The sequence below is a fragment of the Gadus macrocephalus genome, chromosome 21, assembly GCF_031168955.1.
Source record: "Gadus macrocephalus chromosome 21, ASM3116895v1".
Classification (NCBI taxonomy): Eukaryota; Metazoa; Chordata; class Actinopteri; order Gadiformes; family Gadidae; genus Gadus; species Gadus macrocephalus.
The window spans coordinates 8,921,474-8,939,399 of NC_082402.1; the positions used below are offsets into that span (position 1 = coordinate 8,921,474).

Consider the following 17,926-nt stretch of genomic DNA (forward strand, 5'->3'; position numbering starts at 1 on the left):
TCTTGATTTGCATCCAAGACAAATGTATTTCCATCCGATCGCATTGGCCAAAACTCGCCTTCTCAAGCCTAGAGTCAACATCTATAAACAAATTGAACAAAGATGGAAACCATGATGGGAGATGTACTTTCCACGGTAGCCCAGTTTGATCCCTGGAGACATACAGGCCATGGGAATCCACAAAGCCTAACATAAACAACCCCAGGCTGGGCCTGGGCCGCTGAGGAATGCAGTCTCAGGCCTGTTCGTGTCATGGCTTTGAGATGACTACTTTTTTTTATAGAGTGTTTCATATCTACAGTATTTGTGTACTTTTTTTATGTTTAAACTGATGTTTTGCATAGTTTTGTTAAGCAGACTACAATGAAAAGTATTATTTGCAGGTTGCAGCATTGGCCTTGTCTCAGTATCTCAGGGGATCTGAGGCCAGACAATGGTCCGTCTCTCCTCCAGGGTCGGTATCCGATAAATCTGATAGGGTCAGTGTACAGTGGGACTGGGACCTTCATATTTCATGCTTATATAGAGCTCCATATGTTCCAATAGGCCTACATAGGCAGTTACACACCCACAGTTTGCCTCCTCTTTTTTCTCTGTCACTCCCTCCCTCCCCAGCACACACAGACATTCTCTCTCACACACACACACACACGCGTGCAGTGCACGCGTGCGCACACACACACACACACACACACACACACACACACACACACACACACACACACACACACACACACACACACACACACACACACACACACACACACAAATTAAACAACATTTAAGTCAATCTAAACTATTTTATAATACATTTTTGAATAATTTATGGAAGATAGTACATTGTGTCTAATATAATAAATATTTTTTCCATTGATAATATGTTGAGTTAGAAAGAACAGCCAACTGCGTGTAGCGCTGATCAATTCAGCAATTGCCTACATTGACCAAAATGCACCGCGGCCAACTGTGAAGCGCTGAGAGACGGAACTGCTAAAGATTGTCGATAATGTTTGACTCTAGTTTTTCATTCATTTATCCAGCGTTATCTTGTATAAGCTGTACATTAAGGAAAAACCGAACACATGGCAAGTAAAAAACTAAGAAGAGCGGGTGTGTCGCAGGAATTATGTGAACTTCTCAATCGTCACCATGTGGAAAGTTGCAAGGTAAACAAACCCCAGGCTAGCTTATAAAGTTATGAAGTAGGCTACTCATCAAGCCCGATGTTGTGTATACTAAAATGTGTCTCCTCGGCAGGATCTCCTGTCCCTTACCCCGCTGGAAGTGATGCGGGTTGCGGGACTGAGCTATCAAAATGCCTTAGCTTTGATGCGATCTGTCAGCCAACACTGTGCGCCCCCAGTTACAACGGTACTGTTCTGTACTGTTCTCTCTCTTTGAGATACGACGTCTCTGTATCTCTATGGCGTCCTGCCAAAGAGGATATACGAAAGTATTCATGCGAACGTATTCAAATGCTAGTTACAGTTGTCAAAACTACACTCGTAGTGTACACCTGTATTTATCTTTTCTTTGATTTATTTATCAGCTCTTGGAGCTGTGGAAGCCGAAGTCAGAGAGCTTTTTTTCCACGTCTCTTCCCGCTCTTGACGATTTCCTCCGTGGAGGTCTGCCCTTGGGGACCATCACCGAGGTGCTAACTCTCAAACTGTCTCACAATGTTTATCTGTCTGTGTTTGTTCATCCCACGTATAACATAACATGTCGTAACGCTAAGCAGTTATCTCCTCTCTTTACGGGATGTGAGTGTGTGTGTGTGTGTGTGTGTGTGTGTGTGTGTGTGTGTGTGTGTGTGTGTGTGTGTGTGTGTGTGTGTGTGTGTGTGTGTGTGTGTGTGAGGGGGCGGGATCCAGGCATCTAAAATTTGCTGAATAATGAATGGTAATTAAATGAGGATATACAAAATGTAATTGCAGTGCTTTCAATCTAAATTAATACAAAGTCATTGTGTGTATACTAGGGCTGGGTAAATTATCGATTAATCAATGCACTGCAATTTATTTGTTCTCGATTCAATTTCGATTCAGAACTTTTTTGAATTCGATTATTTCCATTAAAAAAATAAAGAACCCCTAATCTGCGTGTGTGTGTGTGTGTGTGTGTGTGTGTGTGTGTGTGTGTGTGTGTGTGTGTGTACACCAGTTGGCGGGTCCATCAGGATGCGGTAAGACCCAGATGTGTGTGATGCTCAGCGTCCTCGCCACCCTCCCCAGGGCTCTGGGGGGGCTGGACGCCGGCGTGGTCTACATTGACACAGAGTCGGCCTTCAGTGCAGAGAGGTCAGAGAAGTACACCCCCCCCCCCCCCCCCCACCCTGATATTGTCCACTACAAAGTGAACCAGCAAGGGATTTTGGATTTCTATATACAGAGGGGGATTCTTGAATAAAGCTGACTGGACTCAAACATGTATCTCTTCTGTGCTGGGTGGGGTCAGGCTGGTGGAGATGGCCCAGGCGCGGTTCCCAGAACACTTCTCCTCCAGGGAGCGGGTTCTGCAGATGGCCAGCCGGGTCCACGTCTTCAGGGAGCTCACATGTCAGGACGTTCTCAACAGGTAACCCCTGCCCCCCCTTACCACCCTTCCTCCCTCCAGGACTCTATGATGTACATGTCCTCTCCTTCATCTTCTGTTTGTGGTTATTCATCTGGCACATTCTGTTTTACCCCTCTTTTCTCCCACATTTCAAAAAATTGTCATTGCATATTTCTCATCTATCTCCATCTCTGTCCTGCGTCCTGTGATTGGTCCATCCCTCCAGGCTGGACCGACTGGAGGTGGACATTATCTCCACCAAGGCGGGTCTGGTGATCCTGGACTCGGTGGCTTCGGTAGTGCGTAAAGAGTTTGACACCACCCTACCGGGTAACCTAGCATCCCGCTCAAACCTGCTGACTCAGGAGGCCTCCACCCTCAAGTACCTGGCGCACCAGTTCAACATCCCAGTGAGTTTAGTTGCTCTTCACAAGCGAACCCCTTCCCGTTTCTGCCTGTGACGGGAAGGGCTTGCCAAATTTTAGGTGAGGATTCTTATTTGTGATGTGCATTGTTATTGTTATGACAGTATAATGTGGTTACAATTAATGAGGAATTCAATGCAAATAATAGGTCTTATTGTGAATAATTCCTCAGATGAGCGTAAATGCTGAAAATGCTGAGCGTCTTATTTTATCTATCTTTTTGAGCCATCTCATCACCCTAACCCTTACCCTAATCCTAACCCTTGCCTATCTCATTCCGGTGGGCTAACATAAACCATTAGCCTGGCTATTGCCAGACCAAGCTCAATCTTAGATTGCAGTTTTGTCTGGGGAGGCTGCTGTCATTTTTCTTCAACACAACAGGCATGATCTATGGTCCTAGTTCGAATGACTCTGTATGCAATTGGCTGCTTGTCGTCGCCTCCATGTCGTCATTGTGTTAAACCAGCCAATAGCGAGCCAGGGGGAAAGCCAGCTTGGTGATTGGCTCCCGCAAATATGGATCGGAAGCAGCCAGCAGAATCTGCCAGCAGAATGGGCTGGGGGTACCCAGTCTAGTAAAAGTAAACCATCACATTTATTCGTTTTCAACATTAGCCCACTAGATGTCCCTGTTGTCCCTTTTCAAATACTGTATTTCTGCCTACAGCTGAATATATTTATCTTCCAATTTAGTACAGCATTTAAATCTGCTGTTGTGACGAGGATATTAAAGCTATAATATATTAACATAATTATTACCTTTGTTTCCGTGGGCACATATTTAAGAATCATCAGCAGTAGATTGTAGCCTAGTTGCTGCTCTCTTTTACATGCAGTTGTTAATTGAAAATGCAATACCCATGTTGTGACGGAAGGGGGCAGGCAAGATAGCATTTACACAGTGGTTATGTCTGCTTTCTTTATTGAGGAATTTATTGATGTTGTGAACTTTTTCATCCTCAAAGGAATTCACTTCAATTAGAAATCTATATACTCCAGATACAACTCAAATGACATCTACAAACCTAACCACAACTGCTATGTACTCCATCCGAAAATATAAATCACGTAGACTATTTATTTATTTATAGCAGACCGTTTAACCCTGGCCAGCTATAAATCAACATTGTTTTGTTCTGAAGTTAGTTTAGATTGCAAGCATCTTGAGAGGAGATCAGTCATTGGGAGCTGCAGCAGTGTTCTGGTTTCTGGTTCAATACTTTATATTTGAATGTTGTCATTGGGCACAGGTGCTTTATTTCACTATGTATTCATTAATGAGACCAGCCGCTATTATCCAAAGCAACTAACAGTGAATTGAACAGGTAGCGGTTAGGGAAAGTGGTACCCAACTTTTTATGGCCTTTGACCCCATTTTGAGCTATGAAAATGTTTGTAAGTTCGACTTTGACTATTGTGCAGCCTCCATACAAGTCGTTTTTACACAATCAACTTCTGCCACTGGTGTGTTCTTGCATCCCTTTACTTCACACTCAAGATAGTTTACTCGTTGCTATGAATCATTATGCAGTCCGTTCTTATCTGCAGAATTTCTATGAGTTCTGCTCATCGATGCCTACAGGTAGACTGCAAATGTGGGGATATGAATCTTTAAACCTACGGCTGGATGTTCAACACCCTAACCACCACACTATCCTGACTTAAGTCAGTCAGAAGGGAGAACAATTGAAGGCAAGCAAATACCGATGTTGGAGCTTCTTTGTATTTAAGTGGGCGGATTGATTTGACTAATTCAATCAATTAGTGCAGGATTGTTGCAGGAATTAAACCCAACCAGCTACTACACAATAAGAATCATAGTACTAGTCGGTTCTCTAGTTTTCTTTCCTCAAGTGTGGTTGTAGTCGTTCCACTCTGTGACTTCACTACTGAGGCCCAAGTCAACCACACATCCAGATGCGTGGGGTTGGTCTGGGCCTAATCCCAGCACCGGGTTGGGCTCTGTGTGTGTGTGTGTGTGTGTGTGTGTGTGTGTGTGTGTGTGTGTGTGTGTGTGTGTGTGTGTGTGTGTGTGTGTGTGTGTGTGTGTGTGTGTGTGTGTGTGTGTGTGTGTGTGTGTGTGTGTTCACGTCTCAAGGCCGCTGCTTGGCGTATCTTAGCAACAGGGCCTCGGCGATGCCCTCCGCTGTTGTTCAAATACGCTCCTGTTCTCCGTCTCTGCAGACTGCCCGGGTCACTTCATCTTGCTCTCTCGCTCGCTCTCTCTCGCTCTCTGGTTCATTATTGTGTCTACACGGCTCTACCGCCTCGGCCAGAACCACCGCAGCTCTGCCAATGTTTTGGCACATGGATGTTTGTGGTGCGGCGGGGCGCTGTTGGAACTCGAAAAAGTAAACAGCGGATTTTCTCCCCATTTTCTGTATCCCTCCCTTCAACTCTTGGTATCAGGGAAGAGATCTGTCCTGACAAGATGCAGACTGGGTGTTTGCTTGGGAGTGAGGAAGTGTGTGTGTGTGTGTGTGTGTGTGTGTGTGTGTGTGTGTGTGTGTGTGTGTGTGTGTGTGTGCGCAGAAGTGTTTGCATGTGTGCGGGTGCATCCATGTGTGTGTGTGTGTGTGTCGCTGCCTCCCCCGGCCCCCCTGATGCAGCCTTCCAGCAGATGAGCGGTACTGTATAAATACAAGCCGTCCATCAGGCGGTCCTGTACAACAGCAGCAGCGGGAGGAGGAGGCTGTTGTCGGGCGGATTAGCGTTGTCATGGCGCTGTTTAGAGTGCGTTATACAATATTTCATCACACGCTTCGCCGCTTTGTGCAGATTACAGAGAGACTTGTACTCTGGTGGTGAGAAAAAAACAAAACGTGCACAAACACCTTTTCAGTCCCCGAACGCGCCTCCCAACTATGGGCTTGAATGGAGTCTGCATCAAAGTCACAGAACAACAGCAGGATTCCGACTGTTTGGACCAATGAATAGCTTCCACAACTATAGCAACTGTTGCCATGGTGACTCTTGCCCGGGGCGCTATAGTCGATTTTGCGGCATATATTTGAATTATTTGAATTTCCATGAAACTGTAATTATTAAGGGCCTAATAATGGTGTATTTAGTCAGGACCCTATGTATTTCAGAGCACATGGCTCTGCCAATGCACGTGACAATTTTTCATTGAATTACCAAAATGAAATTACATATGAACATAAAGTCAAGAATAGGTTTATTTCCAGGTCAAATGCAACAACATGGAAACACACACACACACACACACACACACACACACACACACACACACACACACACACACACACACACACACACACACACACTTTCCATAGCGGTCTTTGCCATTGGTTGTGATTGTTTGTAAGTGGAAGAGACATTGATTGAAATGGTTAGAAAAGTCCTGATCATTTATTTAACTCACCTCGACCACCATATTATGGCTAAAACATTTTCTTTATCTCTTTGTCTAGGTTGTCCTGACCAATCAGATAACGACATACCTTGGAAATGGAGGTGAGCTAGTAATTTTCTTCCAGATATTGTGGGTTCACCAGGCTTGCGCTAGTTGCAGTTGCACTGGGATAATTTTCATTAACTTGTGTTGTGCAAGGTTGGGCTGTGCAAGGTTGCGTTATGTTCAGTTGCCAAAAGTTTTTATCATGATTAATCATGTGTGGTTATTTCGTGCGGTTTGAGCCACACTGTAGGGATTATGACAAACACTTATTTACTAAGGGTAGCTTCCCTTATGCTGCATCATTATGCTGGAATTCTCAATCCCACTCCCCTCTCTCTGTCTATCCCCCCATGCCTCTCTGTCGTCAGGCACCATGCCACAAGTCCTTCTTTGAGGCTGGCCCTTGATTCCCAGTGTTTAATCTGGTGGAGCGAGCCAGCTTCTTTGACCTGCTTTTGGTGAAAACCCTCCAACAAGTTCAGCCGGTTTGAACCCAGCTTGGCCCAGTTTTGCCTAGCCCTGTGCCAACTGTACCCTAGCTGGCTGCAGAGGACAGCCACTACACTGCAGTGTTGAAACTAAAATGTCACCGTTTTCATTTGTATACCTTTTGGACGTATAATGCAGCATTCAGTTCAGTCCAATGAAACCCTGGAGAGGATGACTGCTGGCTAATTGAAACCAGAGACGGATGAAAGAAAGAACGAAGTTCAGTCAAAATGTACAGTGAAATAACTATGAGAGGCAGGGTTGCAAATACTTGACGCCCCGGCCTTTGCAAATATGATAGATACTTACAGTGTTGTAGCAATTACTTTGGAGAGACTGAGGGAGTGGACTTTAGTTGGCAGACTTGGAACTGCATGGGTCACCATCTGATATCTGGCACATTCCATTTAAAAAAATGCATCCTTATAGCGATAATAATATCATAATAAATCTTTAATGATAGCAACCGGATAAGAACTGATCTTTTATCCTTTCATTAGCTGATAGGTTTTTATTTATTAACTTTCATTTTCCGTGAGGATCTGTGCAGCCGCACGAGCTCAGCACAAGCTAAACTAACCAACACCCAAGAGCACAGCTAAACTATGCCAAGCTAAATTAACCCAAGCAAAGCTAACCCAAACAAAGCTAAAGTAAACTTCAGCCAGGGGAGAATGTGTGGGCAGACAAAGGGAGGATTAGAAGATGCCGTTGGGTTAGCGAGAGCTGAGGTGGATTTAACTGGACCCCAAGGGCTGACTTCATGCAGCCCTGCCTTTTTATAAAATACAAGTTCATAGGAGGTCAACTTGGAGACAACGTGAAATGGAGAAATCAGAGCATATCTACTTCTCCTAATGCGTTCTATTACCAAGAAAAAACGAGTCATTAGCAGGACAAAGCGTGGGAGGAAAGGAATTTAATCAAATCCTTTAGGGATTGTGTAATATTGACCAAACATACAAGCGATCCAGCTGCTTGCAAGCTAGCTTCTTGCTAGCCAACCTACTGCTGTCCTGTTGCTCACTCGCCTACTGCTTGCCAGCTGTTTGCCGGCCTATTGCTTGCTAGCCAGCGGCTAGCTAGCCACTTCTGTTTTGTGTTGAGCATGTGGAGGCTTCATATGAGGCTGATCCATTTACTGTATGAAAGTGGTGACTTGAAACATGTTCTTTTATATGATTGGTTGATGATTTATCCTGCCACACGTTAAGTTGGCAATCTCGAAGATCTTGAAAGATTTTAATTAAAAGAAATGTCCGTTAAGGCACAATAGTGTTTTTCATCAGCAGGCTATGACTCACTTTCCCGCCAGGCATTCAACTCACAAGCAATGGAATTAGTGACGGGCTCTCCATCACCCATTAATGGATGTTCAGTCAGAGTGGCAGTCGTACCGCAAGAGACTCGCTATTCAAGTCGCTTTGTCTTATGGCGTACTGTTTTTTGTTTTTTGCTATAGGTGCCGCCATAAAGATTGAAATTGTTGCTTTAAGGTCGTCCCAAAAAGTTTTTCAGGTGTCCAAAAATTAACTTTTTGTCATTTGAAGTGCATGTATAGTACTTTATAAATGATCAAATGAACCATGTCATTGGACGGTAGCGTTTTAATGTTAAATTGGCCTGTGGCTGGCATCCCAACAGGTGGTGGCGTGCCAGGTGAAGGGGATTCTGGGTATGTGATTGCAGCGCTGGGGAACACATGGAGTCACACCGTCAACACACGCCTTATCGTTCAGTATGTGGACGCCCGCCAACGACAGGTGAGCTTTCACCGTCAGCGTGATCACCTACATGTAGACGACTGTTGAATCTGTTGTAGGTGCCGTTTTCAGTTGAATGGTTTATTGGTCAATATACTGAGTTTGCATAATTCCAGAGTACACACAAGTACTGCACACAAGTAGGTTTATTGAACGTCTTAATGTTAATGACCTACAAGGTGGCTTGTGGGAATGTTTTTTTCATACAGGTCACTTCTGTGTGACACCTATATTTTGTACACATTTATTTTGAAAAGACAAAAGCCCCAGACCCTTCAGTAATAGTGATTTGCTCCAGAAAGCGGAATTCCTGCCGGGTTTTTGCCTCCACCCAGACACTTAAACAGCTGATTTCACTCATTATTTTCACCCTTGAGTTTGCCTAAATCGCAAATCCAGATGGCTGACTCCAAACTCTGGGGAGGATTCTTATTTTCTAAAACTGTACATCCTGTATTACCTCTCCCCAGAAATGTTCCACAACGAGCAAACTCCCAGGTTATTGGGAATTTATCTGTTTATAAAGTCTAGATTGAACCTGGAATCGCTAAAGGGGAGCTTTCAGAACCAATAGGCCAATCGAGGTTTGAGGAAGGGTTCTCTCGCTCCCTAAGGTCAACGGCACAGGGAAAAACAACTTCTCTTTCTTTCTTCCTTTCCTGTTTTCCTTGCTTCTTTCTCTGCCCACCTGCACTGCAAACCCCCCCCCCCCCCACACACACGCACACGCACACACACACACACACACACACACACACACACACACACACACACACACACACACACACACACACACACACACACACACACACACCTCTGTTGGGGAAAAATAGCCTCAAAGGAAAGCGCCGGACCACAACTGCAGGTCCATTGTAAGTTCATTGTTGACTCTTGGCCGCTCGGTTCACTGGAACCATGCAGGTCCAGTCTTACAGGTCTATAGGGCCCGCATGACCGACTAAAACCCCAACACAGCTTCTCCAGCCTGGTGAATTCAGGCCATTTCCTCCAGACTCTTATTTTGACTCTACAGTCACTGACCATCCAGAGGTATTTCCACCAGCATATGGGGCTTTTATTTAGATATTTTTTTCGATTGGGGCCCCGACCACGACCCACCTCAGGATATTACTGTAACCGAAACTCGAGGGCTGTTTCAACACGATCGCGGCCGAAACACTATTAACTTTGGTGTTGATTTAAAAAAAGCTAAAGAAAAAAAGATTCTGTCCGTGTCAGCAAGGCGTGTTGCCCGCTACGAACATCTTTGCTTTCCAAAATAACAGTATGGACTCGTGTGATTTTTGAATTCCTGCGACCTCAGCACCCATGCTATCTAATAGCAGAGTGTGTATAGAACAGACACTCCTCTATCAACAGCCAGTGAAAAGCCCTGACCACACATCGGCCGCTCTGCGGTTCGGAGGCAGTGAAAAACTACACCGATGGAACGCGGTGCGTATAGATTACAGTTGCGTTGAACTTTGGCGAAGTCCTGAGGAATCCTGTTGAAAAGTGGATCTCAATAATCACATTTTCATGGAAATTCAAAGAAAACGTAAAACAACAAATAACTCAAATAACGGTTGAAACACACGCAGCGCAGTCATTTCTGAGGTGTTTCTGAAAGGTTTTTAAACACACTGGGTTAATGGGGGGGGGGTAACTTTCCGTCACATTAATGACACGTTGCCATGTTTGCGGCCGGGAAATAGACGGTTGGGCGCGAGGCCCACGGCACTCTCTGCTCACCGCGCTGAACCCAGCCGGGAGTTCGTTATTCACACTCGCCGTAATCCAGCGGGGTTAGCCTAAATAACTGATTACACACCGCAGGTAACACAATCCACTGTGAAACGGGGCACAGGCCCGGGTATTTTTAGCTGGAAATCAACAAACTTCGAGACATCTGCAACGGGTTATGACCCAGAGTGGGGGGGGAAAGGGGAGGAGCCATTGTCAATTGGCCTCAGCGCCTTCCGAAAGGGGCGGGGCCATTACCCTGGGGCCAGCTCAGCGATGGGGGTCATTCTCAACGTCTCCCTCTCCTCACGCCCCCTCATCAAGACTGCGAGGATTCTGCAGTCGGTGCAGTAAGGGGAATTGGTTTATAATAACTGGGGGGGCGGGGGGGGGTTAGAGACTTGACTGTTATCATTGATGCAGCCGCCATCCAACATCGCACAAAGCCTCTGCTAAACTGACTAAACAGCAGTAAGAAATTGTCCCATGATAAAATCATCATGACATTGTCCAAATGTGCTCTCATTTGTTATGGTCAACCACCGCTGCAATGTACACAGGCCGCAAACATAACATAATATTGACAATGGAAATCCACAAACATTTGGGAGTCGACACATAAGGGAGGCTAATCTGCAAAAACAGGCTGTGTTGGAACGAGGGATGCTGGTTCCACAGAAACCGCAGATGGAAGATGGATGACATAGAAACCACATAAAGGGAGCCGGGGGATAGTGAACACATGAGAAATGAAGGGAATCGAACCCACGGTCTGCAATGCGAAGGAATGATATATATATATACACACACACACACACACACACACACACACACACACACACACACACACACACACACACACACACACACACACACACACACACACACACACACACAAACTGTATATATATATATATATATGTATGATGAAGGATCGAGGTCACATTCGATTGGGTTTGACGTAAATCGGTAATGCAGGGTAATGCAGACACGGGTCTGTGCTCTCTACAATTGGTACGAGATTCTTAACCAAAGATTCTCTGAAACCCCAAGAGAGCCGGCTCGTATGCAAGCAGTTGGCTGCTCATCAAGGACTGTTCATCTATTGATTCTCATCTAGGAAAAAATAACCAGTCGGGACTCAAATATTCAGCCGTTAACAAGAAAATTTCTCACATCTCCGGATTCCGAAATTAATTGCAATCATGTTTTAGTACTTCAGACAGGGCGGTTCGCTAGTTAACCGACATTGCCTGATGCATTTGAACTCCCGGAATTCCCATGAAAACGGTTCCTCGACAGTGCTCTTTTCTTTGGAACGTGCAGGGCTCTCGAGTTTCACATGACTGCGGCCTTGAGTTTTATGACCACGGTGCGCATGGCAAGCGCTGCTCTCCTCGCTCTGCTCTGACCGGGCAGGAGAGAGAGCAGCAGAGAGCCTCTTCAGGGCCGGCCATGCGGAGAGATAGCACTCTGCCTGTGGTGGCTTTTCTTATGTGGATTCCGATCACACTTTAGGCAGTGGAGAAGTGTTGGCGCCTTTAGTGAGATCCCTAGTGAACTTCTTAGTTCTGCTTGGGTTGAGTTGTCAAGGTAGTCAAAAATTACGAATTCCTACTATGACGAAGACATGACCCGCCCTCCTCTGCCTTTGATTGGCTTAGCCTGATGAGTGCAACACAACTACTTGGCTAGGTTTAAGCAACGCAACTACTTGGCTAGGTTTAAGCAACACAACTACTTAGTTAGGTTTAAGCAACACAACTACTTGGTTAGGTTTCAGCAACAAAACTACTTGGCTAGGTTTGAGCAACACAACTACTTGGTTAGGTTTAAGTAATACAACTACTTGGGTTATGTATAGGCAACATAACTACATGGTTAGGTTTAAGCAACAAAACGACCTAGTTATGTTTAGGCAGCACAACTAGTTAGTTAGGTCTAGGGTTATTGTTAGGCAGAAAGCCCTTTTTGAGAGACGCCATCATCAGGCCTACCAGGCATGGTAGGGCAGGCCATGCCTTCACCACAGCAGGATTGGTTGGTTATTTCCTCAGCTGTGAACTGTAGTAAACCGTCGTTAACTGCTGTAAAGTGCTGAACATCATTATAAACCACGGGTAACTGATACCTTGTGAACAAACCGGCATTTCCTGCCTCCCATTCCCAAGTAACCATATTTTTTTCCGAAGTCTGATCTTTTACACCCTCTCTTTCTTTTATTCTATTGTTATTCTCTCTCCACCTCGCTCTCTCCCCCCTGTCTTTTCAGATAGTGATAGCCAAGTCTCCAGTGGCTCCCTACGCTGTGTTGAATTACACCATCCAGAAGGAAGGCATCTGTCTGGACGGTGAGTACCACAGCCTCCTCGCGCCAAGGGAACAACTGTGATTTTCCATAGAGCGAGGGGAGAGAGACAGACAGAGGGGGAGAGAGAGAGAGAGGGAAAGAAGTAGGGTGAGAAAGCACTGGCCAACCTGTGTCACTAAATTCCCATGGCATTGACATTTTTGTCTGCCTTTATTTATATGTATTATATTATATAATGTATGTTATATCTTTATTTATTTATTTATTTCGGACAGATCAAGTTCCGTTGAGATCAGGCTTGTCTCTTTTCAGGGGAAAACCGTTCACAAGCATTCATACACAATTTGTGTAAAACTCTGCCCTTGGCCTTTAACCCATTACAGTATACTACTTTAGATTCAGTTCTGACCCTTACAGACCATTTTGATGTCCATCCACCTATAGTGTGACATCTGTGCACAGTTTATAAACCCACCGGTTGGGACACCAACGTTTGATATCAATACAACAATGAGGCCTTTTACCACAGATGTATTTTATCTTATGCATTTTATTTTCCTATTATGAATCCTACAACACCAACTACTGAGGCTGACATTCTGACAAACATGGACAGACAAAGGTCAGCATACACGCGTCCAGTCCAAACCGACCCCTGTGAGGTTAGCTGGCGTGGTGCCCAACCATCCAGATCCAGTGCATGCTGGTCCTGGATGGTCATGTTCGATAACGAAGGGCCTCACTTATATGGACAACGGCAGCCTATCCACCATTTGTGCATCAGTCGTCACCGTGGATGTGTTAAACGCTGGGCGGTGTGCGCGTGGGTGTACTGCTCTGCCCCACCGAAGCCAACGAGCTTCGCGTGTGACCACCGCTCCGTCGACGCAGATTTTCAATCCCCGATGGCTAGCGCCATAGTGTTAACTCACCACTTTGGCTCAAATGATGATGCTGGCTGGGTGGCTCGACCCGGCACTGCACTTACCATGTATTTGATTCACCTCGTCGGCACCACAGGTTAAAATTCCTGGCATATGGTACATGTCATGCTAAATGCCTACTTCCCTGTCCCTCCTCACTGTCATATTGTATCCATTGTTTTCAATGTAAAAAAAAATAGAAGTTTAGGGGTTACTGTGAATCGTGGCTGGTGATGGTGGTAGGGGGGGGTTGGATCTTAACTCGTTTTGGGTCGTTTTGCGGTCGCTCCCAGGGAGACAGCTCACCTCTCCAGCAGATGTCCGATGATGACAACACAGCTGTTTTTGAGGACACGCAAATCTCCATATGGAAATAACTCATGGAAAAATAGAGAGACAGAAAGACAGGAGGTAGTTTGAGACACTCAATCCTCGCCCGACCATTACCTCATTATCTCATATTGTAGTCTTAGTTTTCAATGTGCAAAATAATAAAAGTCAAACTTACAATAATATACACATTGAAATGTGTATATTATTGTAAGTTTGACTTTTATTATTTTGTCCTTATTTCCATGTTTGTGCTTAGCCCTTTCAATCAGAATCTGAGAGAAAGCCAGGCGGAGAGAGATAGAGAGGGAGAGAGAGATAGACAAACAGAGAGGGGAAAAAGAGACGCAGAGAGAAAGAGAGTGCTCACACCACCTGCTTCCATCTGCAGTTTGTGACCAATGAATAATGAGATCTCCATTGGAGTGACGTGGCCAGGACGTGTGTGTGTGTGTGTGTGTGTGTGTGTGTGTGTGTGTGTGTGTGTGTGTGTGTGTGTGTGTGTGTGTGTGTGTGTGTGTGTGTGTGTGTGTGTGTGTGTGTGTGTGTGTGTGTGTGTGTGTGTGTGTGTGTGTGTGTGTGTGTGTGTGATAGTTTCCGGTGACCCATTTCTTGCATCAGTTGTCCACCACCGATACCTGGGCATGGATGGAGGTTTGACTGCTTGAAGCTTCTGGTCTGTAAGCTAACTTAGGTCTCTTGGCAGAGGATTGCAAAGAAAGCCACTTACAGTAGCGGCACAGAACAATCATATCATGTATATTGGAGAAGCTAATCCTAGTGCTAGTTGCTCGGGAAAACAAACAGGCAGAACTGCTACAGGAATTGGAACCCAAGGTTAGCTCAATCTTGGAAATCCCTCAACCAGCTATGACCCCATGCTTGATATAAAGGATCGTTGCAGAGATGGAGGGTGGTCTTCCATTTTCACCTGTATCCCTTTTGCAGTCTAGATCTGGTATAGCCGACCACAGGCTCAGAAAGCAAATGTTAGTGGAGTTCTGACAGCTTGTCCATGACTTGCATACAATTACTTTTTTTCCTTATGTGCCAAATAAAAAAATGAACAGACCCAGAAGTACAGCTGCTACCAGGACACAAATTAACGGGGGGATCTGCGGCAGGCCGTAAAAAATACAAAAATGTACTCAATAAATGTCTCACACAGTACTGACCGTGTACCCCCACCCCACCCTCTGCTCATTACAGTGCCAATCGACACTCGGTGAACCCCCCCCCAGACCATTTCGTCTCTTGATGAATCACACGCGCTCATGGAAAGTTTTGTGCGATGAGAGCAATTCTTCAGTCTCTATCAAGTGTTTACTTCATCTTCTTGCCAACTGCTGATAACAATGAGTCGGGGGGGTTATTCGGCAAGCGATGGGACACGACTTCACAACCTCCTCTCAAAAACCCTCCCTGAATTTTCCCAGCGTCGTATCAAAGACTTCCTCGGGTGGGAGACGGCCTTTCACTCGCACACAAACACACACACACACACACACACACACACACACATCATTAACGGAGTTGCGTCGCATCCAAAATGAAACACGAGTGCTCTTCCAACCTTGAAACCTGCCAAGATTTTTGTTCGCTTTATGAAAGGCACGCTCTAGTTAGCTAGTTAAGTGGGAGAACGTCGGTGGTTGAAAACGTCAAGTAACGGGGACTTAACGATGTTAGCATTCATCGTCCAAGTCCGAAAAACAGTCCTTCAGTCTTCGGTTTTATACTTTTTTCTGGATTGCCGTCGCTATAAACTAATCTCAATATGTGGATTTTCCTTTCTTTTTGCTCTCCTTAAGTCCCTGGGAGGCATAAGGTCACCGTTGAGAGTTAAATCCAACAAAATCCCCTCCCTCTCCCCCGTTAAATGACGCCATCGTCATCTCCGCCCAGCGCATGTTTCTTTGATTAGCGGCGTCCCTGCGACATGACATGACTTCCTGTTGTCCGTGTCCGTCCAGAGGGGGGGGCGCCGGAGGTCTGCAGGGTTCTGGTTCTGGAGGCTCTAGTGGCCCTATCAGGGGAGACTCATGGTAACAGCTGACAGATGTGAAAACTGTCTCGGAGCATCGAGCCAGACACGTTCAGTACGTCCATGACAGTTGGGAGGTTTTAACAATGGCAGAGGGCTTTGAGTTGTAACGACCCAAAGAGTGGAGGTTTGAGATAAAGGCAAACAAACTTGCCAGCTATTCATCATCCAAAGGTTGGCATCCTTGGTTTCCTTGGGTTTAAGAAGGCAGTTCTAAAAAAACAATAAAAGCTGTATTAATAAATAGGGTTGTGTGAGGACATCCCAGCCCAGTATTCATAATTCTAGTCAATAAATATGAATAAATGCTGCTATCTGATGTTTTGGTGAAGGGTGTTGAGGAACATGTAGAACACCACAGGTGAGTGTGGTTGAGTAATGAAAGAGGCCTGATTCGTTTAGCTTATCATCTTTATCTTCAATATTGTGGAGTGTGTGTGTGTGTGTGTGTGTGTGTGTGTGTGTGTGTGTGTGTGTGTGTGTGTGTGTGTGTGTGTGTGTGTGTGTGTGTGTGTGTGTGTGTTCCGGTGCTTTGACATGAACAAACGGACGTTTGCTTCGAGTAGAGCTGATCCCAACCCACCAAGCCGCGATCTACTGACCCCCCCCCCATCCTCAACGTGCTCCTCGGGTTTCCCAGTCGCCATGGTTTCCGTTGTCCCCGGCTTTTCCTTGTCCTTAGCAGCCGTCAGACGACACCGCTGTGATGTCACGCCCTTGGGGCTTTCCTCACATGGGAGTGTCATCAATCTGGACATTAACTGCGCCACTTGAGGTTCACTTACGGCCGAGGATGTCCTCACTCCCCCCTCACCCCCCCTCACCCCCCCTCACCCGGCCCACGTATGCTTCGATTACGCCGCTCGCGTCACAAGACCTTTTTGGAATAGCGTCTCTCCACGCCACATAGAATGGGGGGGTTGGAGTGGAGATGTGACGGTGTAAAAGCCCCTCGCTCCAGATAGCGCACGGGAGAGGCGGCACGTCCTCTCTTCACCTCGTTATCGGATGTTTGAGACGTGCGGCACCGTGGGACCTCAAGTCATAACGTCCAGCCGCCGGCACAACAGTCAACAATCAACAGTCGACTTCCTTTGGCGGCGGTCTCTGGGCTGTAAAGTCTGGACTCAAAGTCTAGCTCCACTGATACAGTCCTCAGACAGACGGGGGGATGGTCCTATCCACCCGTTTCCTTGATGCACTCAAAGCGTTGTATCGCCTGTTTATCTGGCGGCCGCTCATGGCGCTCACCACGTCTGGCGGGGAAGGTTGGCCATAAACGACAGGTGTTCCATGAGACGCTAAGCTCCAAGAGCGGTTTGCTAACTACCAGCTCATGTCCCTCAAGGTGATCGAAGAAGACCTACTCCCTAACCATATTATCCTTATTTATCTCTTGGTTGGGACATCCATCCCCCCCACCCCCCAACACTGGGGTCATCCCAGGTGACATTGTATTTATGTTTTCATGCGGTTGCTTTGACGCAGACCCCCCCGCCCCTGCAGTCCCTGTGAGGCCTCAGTGGAAACGTTGGCGTGCGTTGGCTGTGTCGCTGTGTGAAAGAGCAGACCAACGCGGCGGGGTGCCAGCTCCACACAGCGTGCCGGCCCCCGTGCACCTCTGTTAAATGAATTCATTCATTTGGGTCGCTAAGGGCCTTTCCACAGTACGCATGGAACAATCTGCTTTGCAAAGTAAAAGTATGAGTACCCTCGGAAAGAACGCGTTGCGCTTTGGGGAACGTTAAACCCCTTCCTTGTGAACTCTCTCTAGTCGAGTGAATGTTTTTAAATGTTTATCAAGACCCCTGCATACAGACCTTGTCTCTCGCTGTGTGACCTTATTGTGTGAACTACCTGTTGAAAACTGCAACACCCTTTAAGGAAAGAAGCTGTAACGCAGATGTTGGCATCTATT

The 17,926-nt window shown here is 46.1% G+C and overlaps 1 protein-coding gene across 1 annotated transcript; it reads left to right on the plus strand.

The window, feature by feature from the left end:
* The first annotated feature begins 910 nt into the window (after positions 1-910).
* On the plus strand, positions 911-14,558 carry rad51b (RAD51 paralog B). The gene is made up of 9 exons (XM_060042528.1): positions 911-1,166; positions 1,258-1,371; positions 1,550-1,654; positions 2,164-2,300; positions 2,458-2,577; positions 2,783-2,966; positions 6,419-6,461; positions 8,539-8,657; positions 12,673-14,558. The coding sequence occupies exons 1-9, from the start codon at positions 1,083-1,085 to the stop codon at positions 12,790-12,792; spliced, it is 1,026 nt and encodes a 341-aa protein (XP_059898511.1). The 5' UTR covers positions 911-1,082; the 3' UTR covers positions 12,793-14,558.
* Positions 14,559-17,926: the final 3,368 nt, after the last annotated feature.

Excerpts from the sequence above, each read along its gene's own strand:
- rad51b (XM_060042528.1), top strand. The coding sequence starts at position 1,083 with ATGGCAAGTAAAAAACTAAGAAGAGCGGGTGTGTCGCAGGAATTATGT. Across the intron at positions 2,967-6,418 it reads CGCACCAGTTCAACATCCCA|GTTGTCCTGACCAATCAGAT; the intron begins GTGAGTTTAGTT and ends CTCTTTGTCTAG. Across the intron at positions 8,658-12,672 it reads TGGACGCCCGCCAACGACAG|ATAGTGATAGCCAAGTCTCC; the intron begins GTGAGCTTTCAC and ends CTGTCTTTTCAG.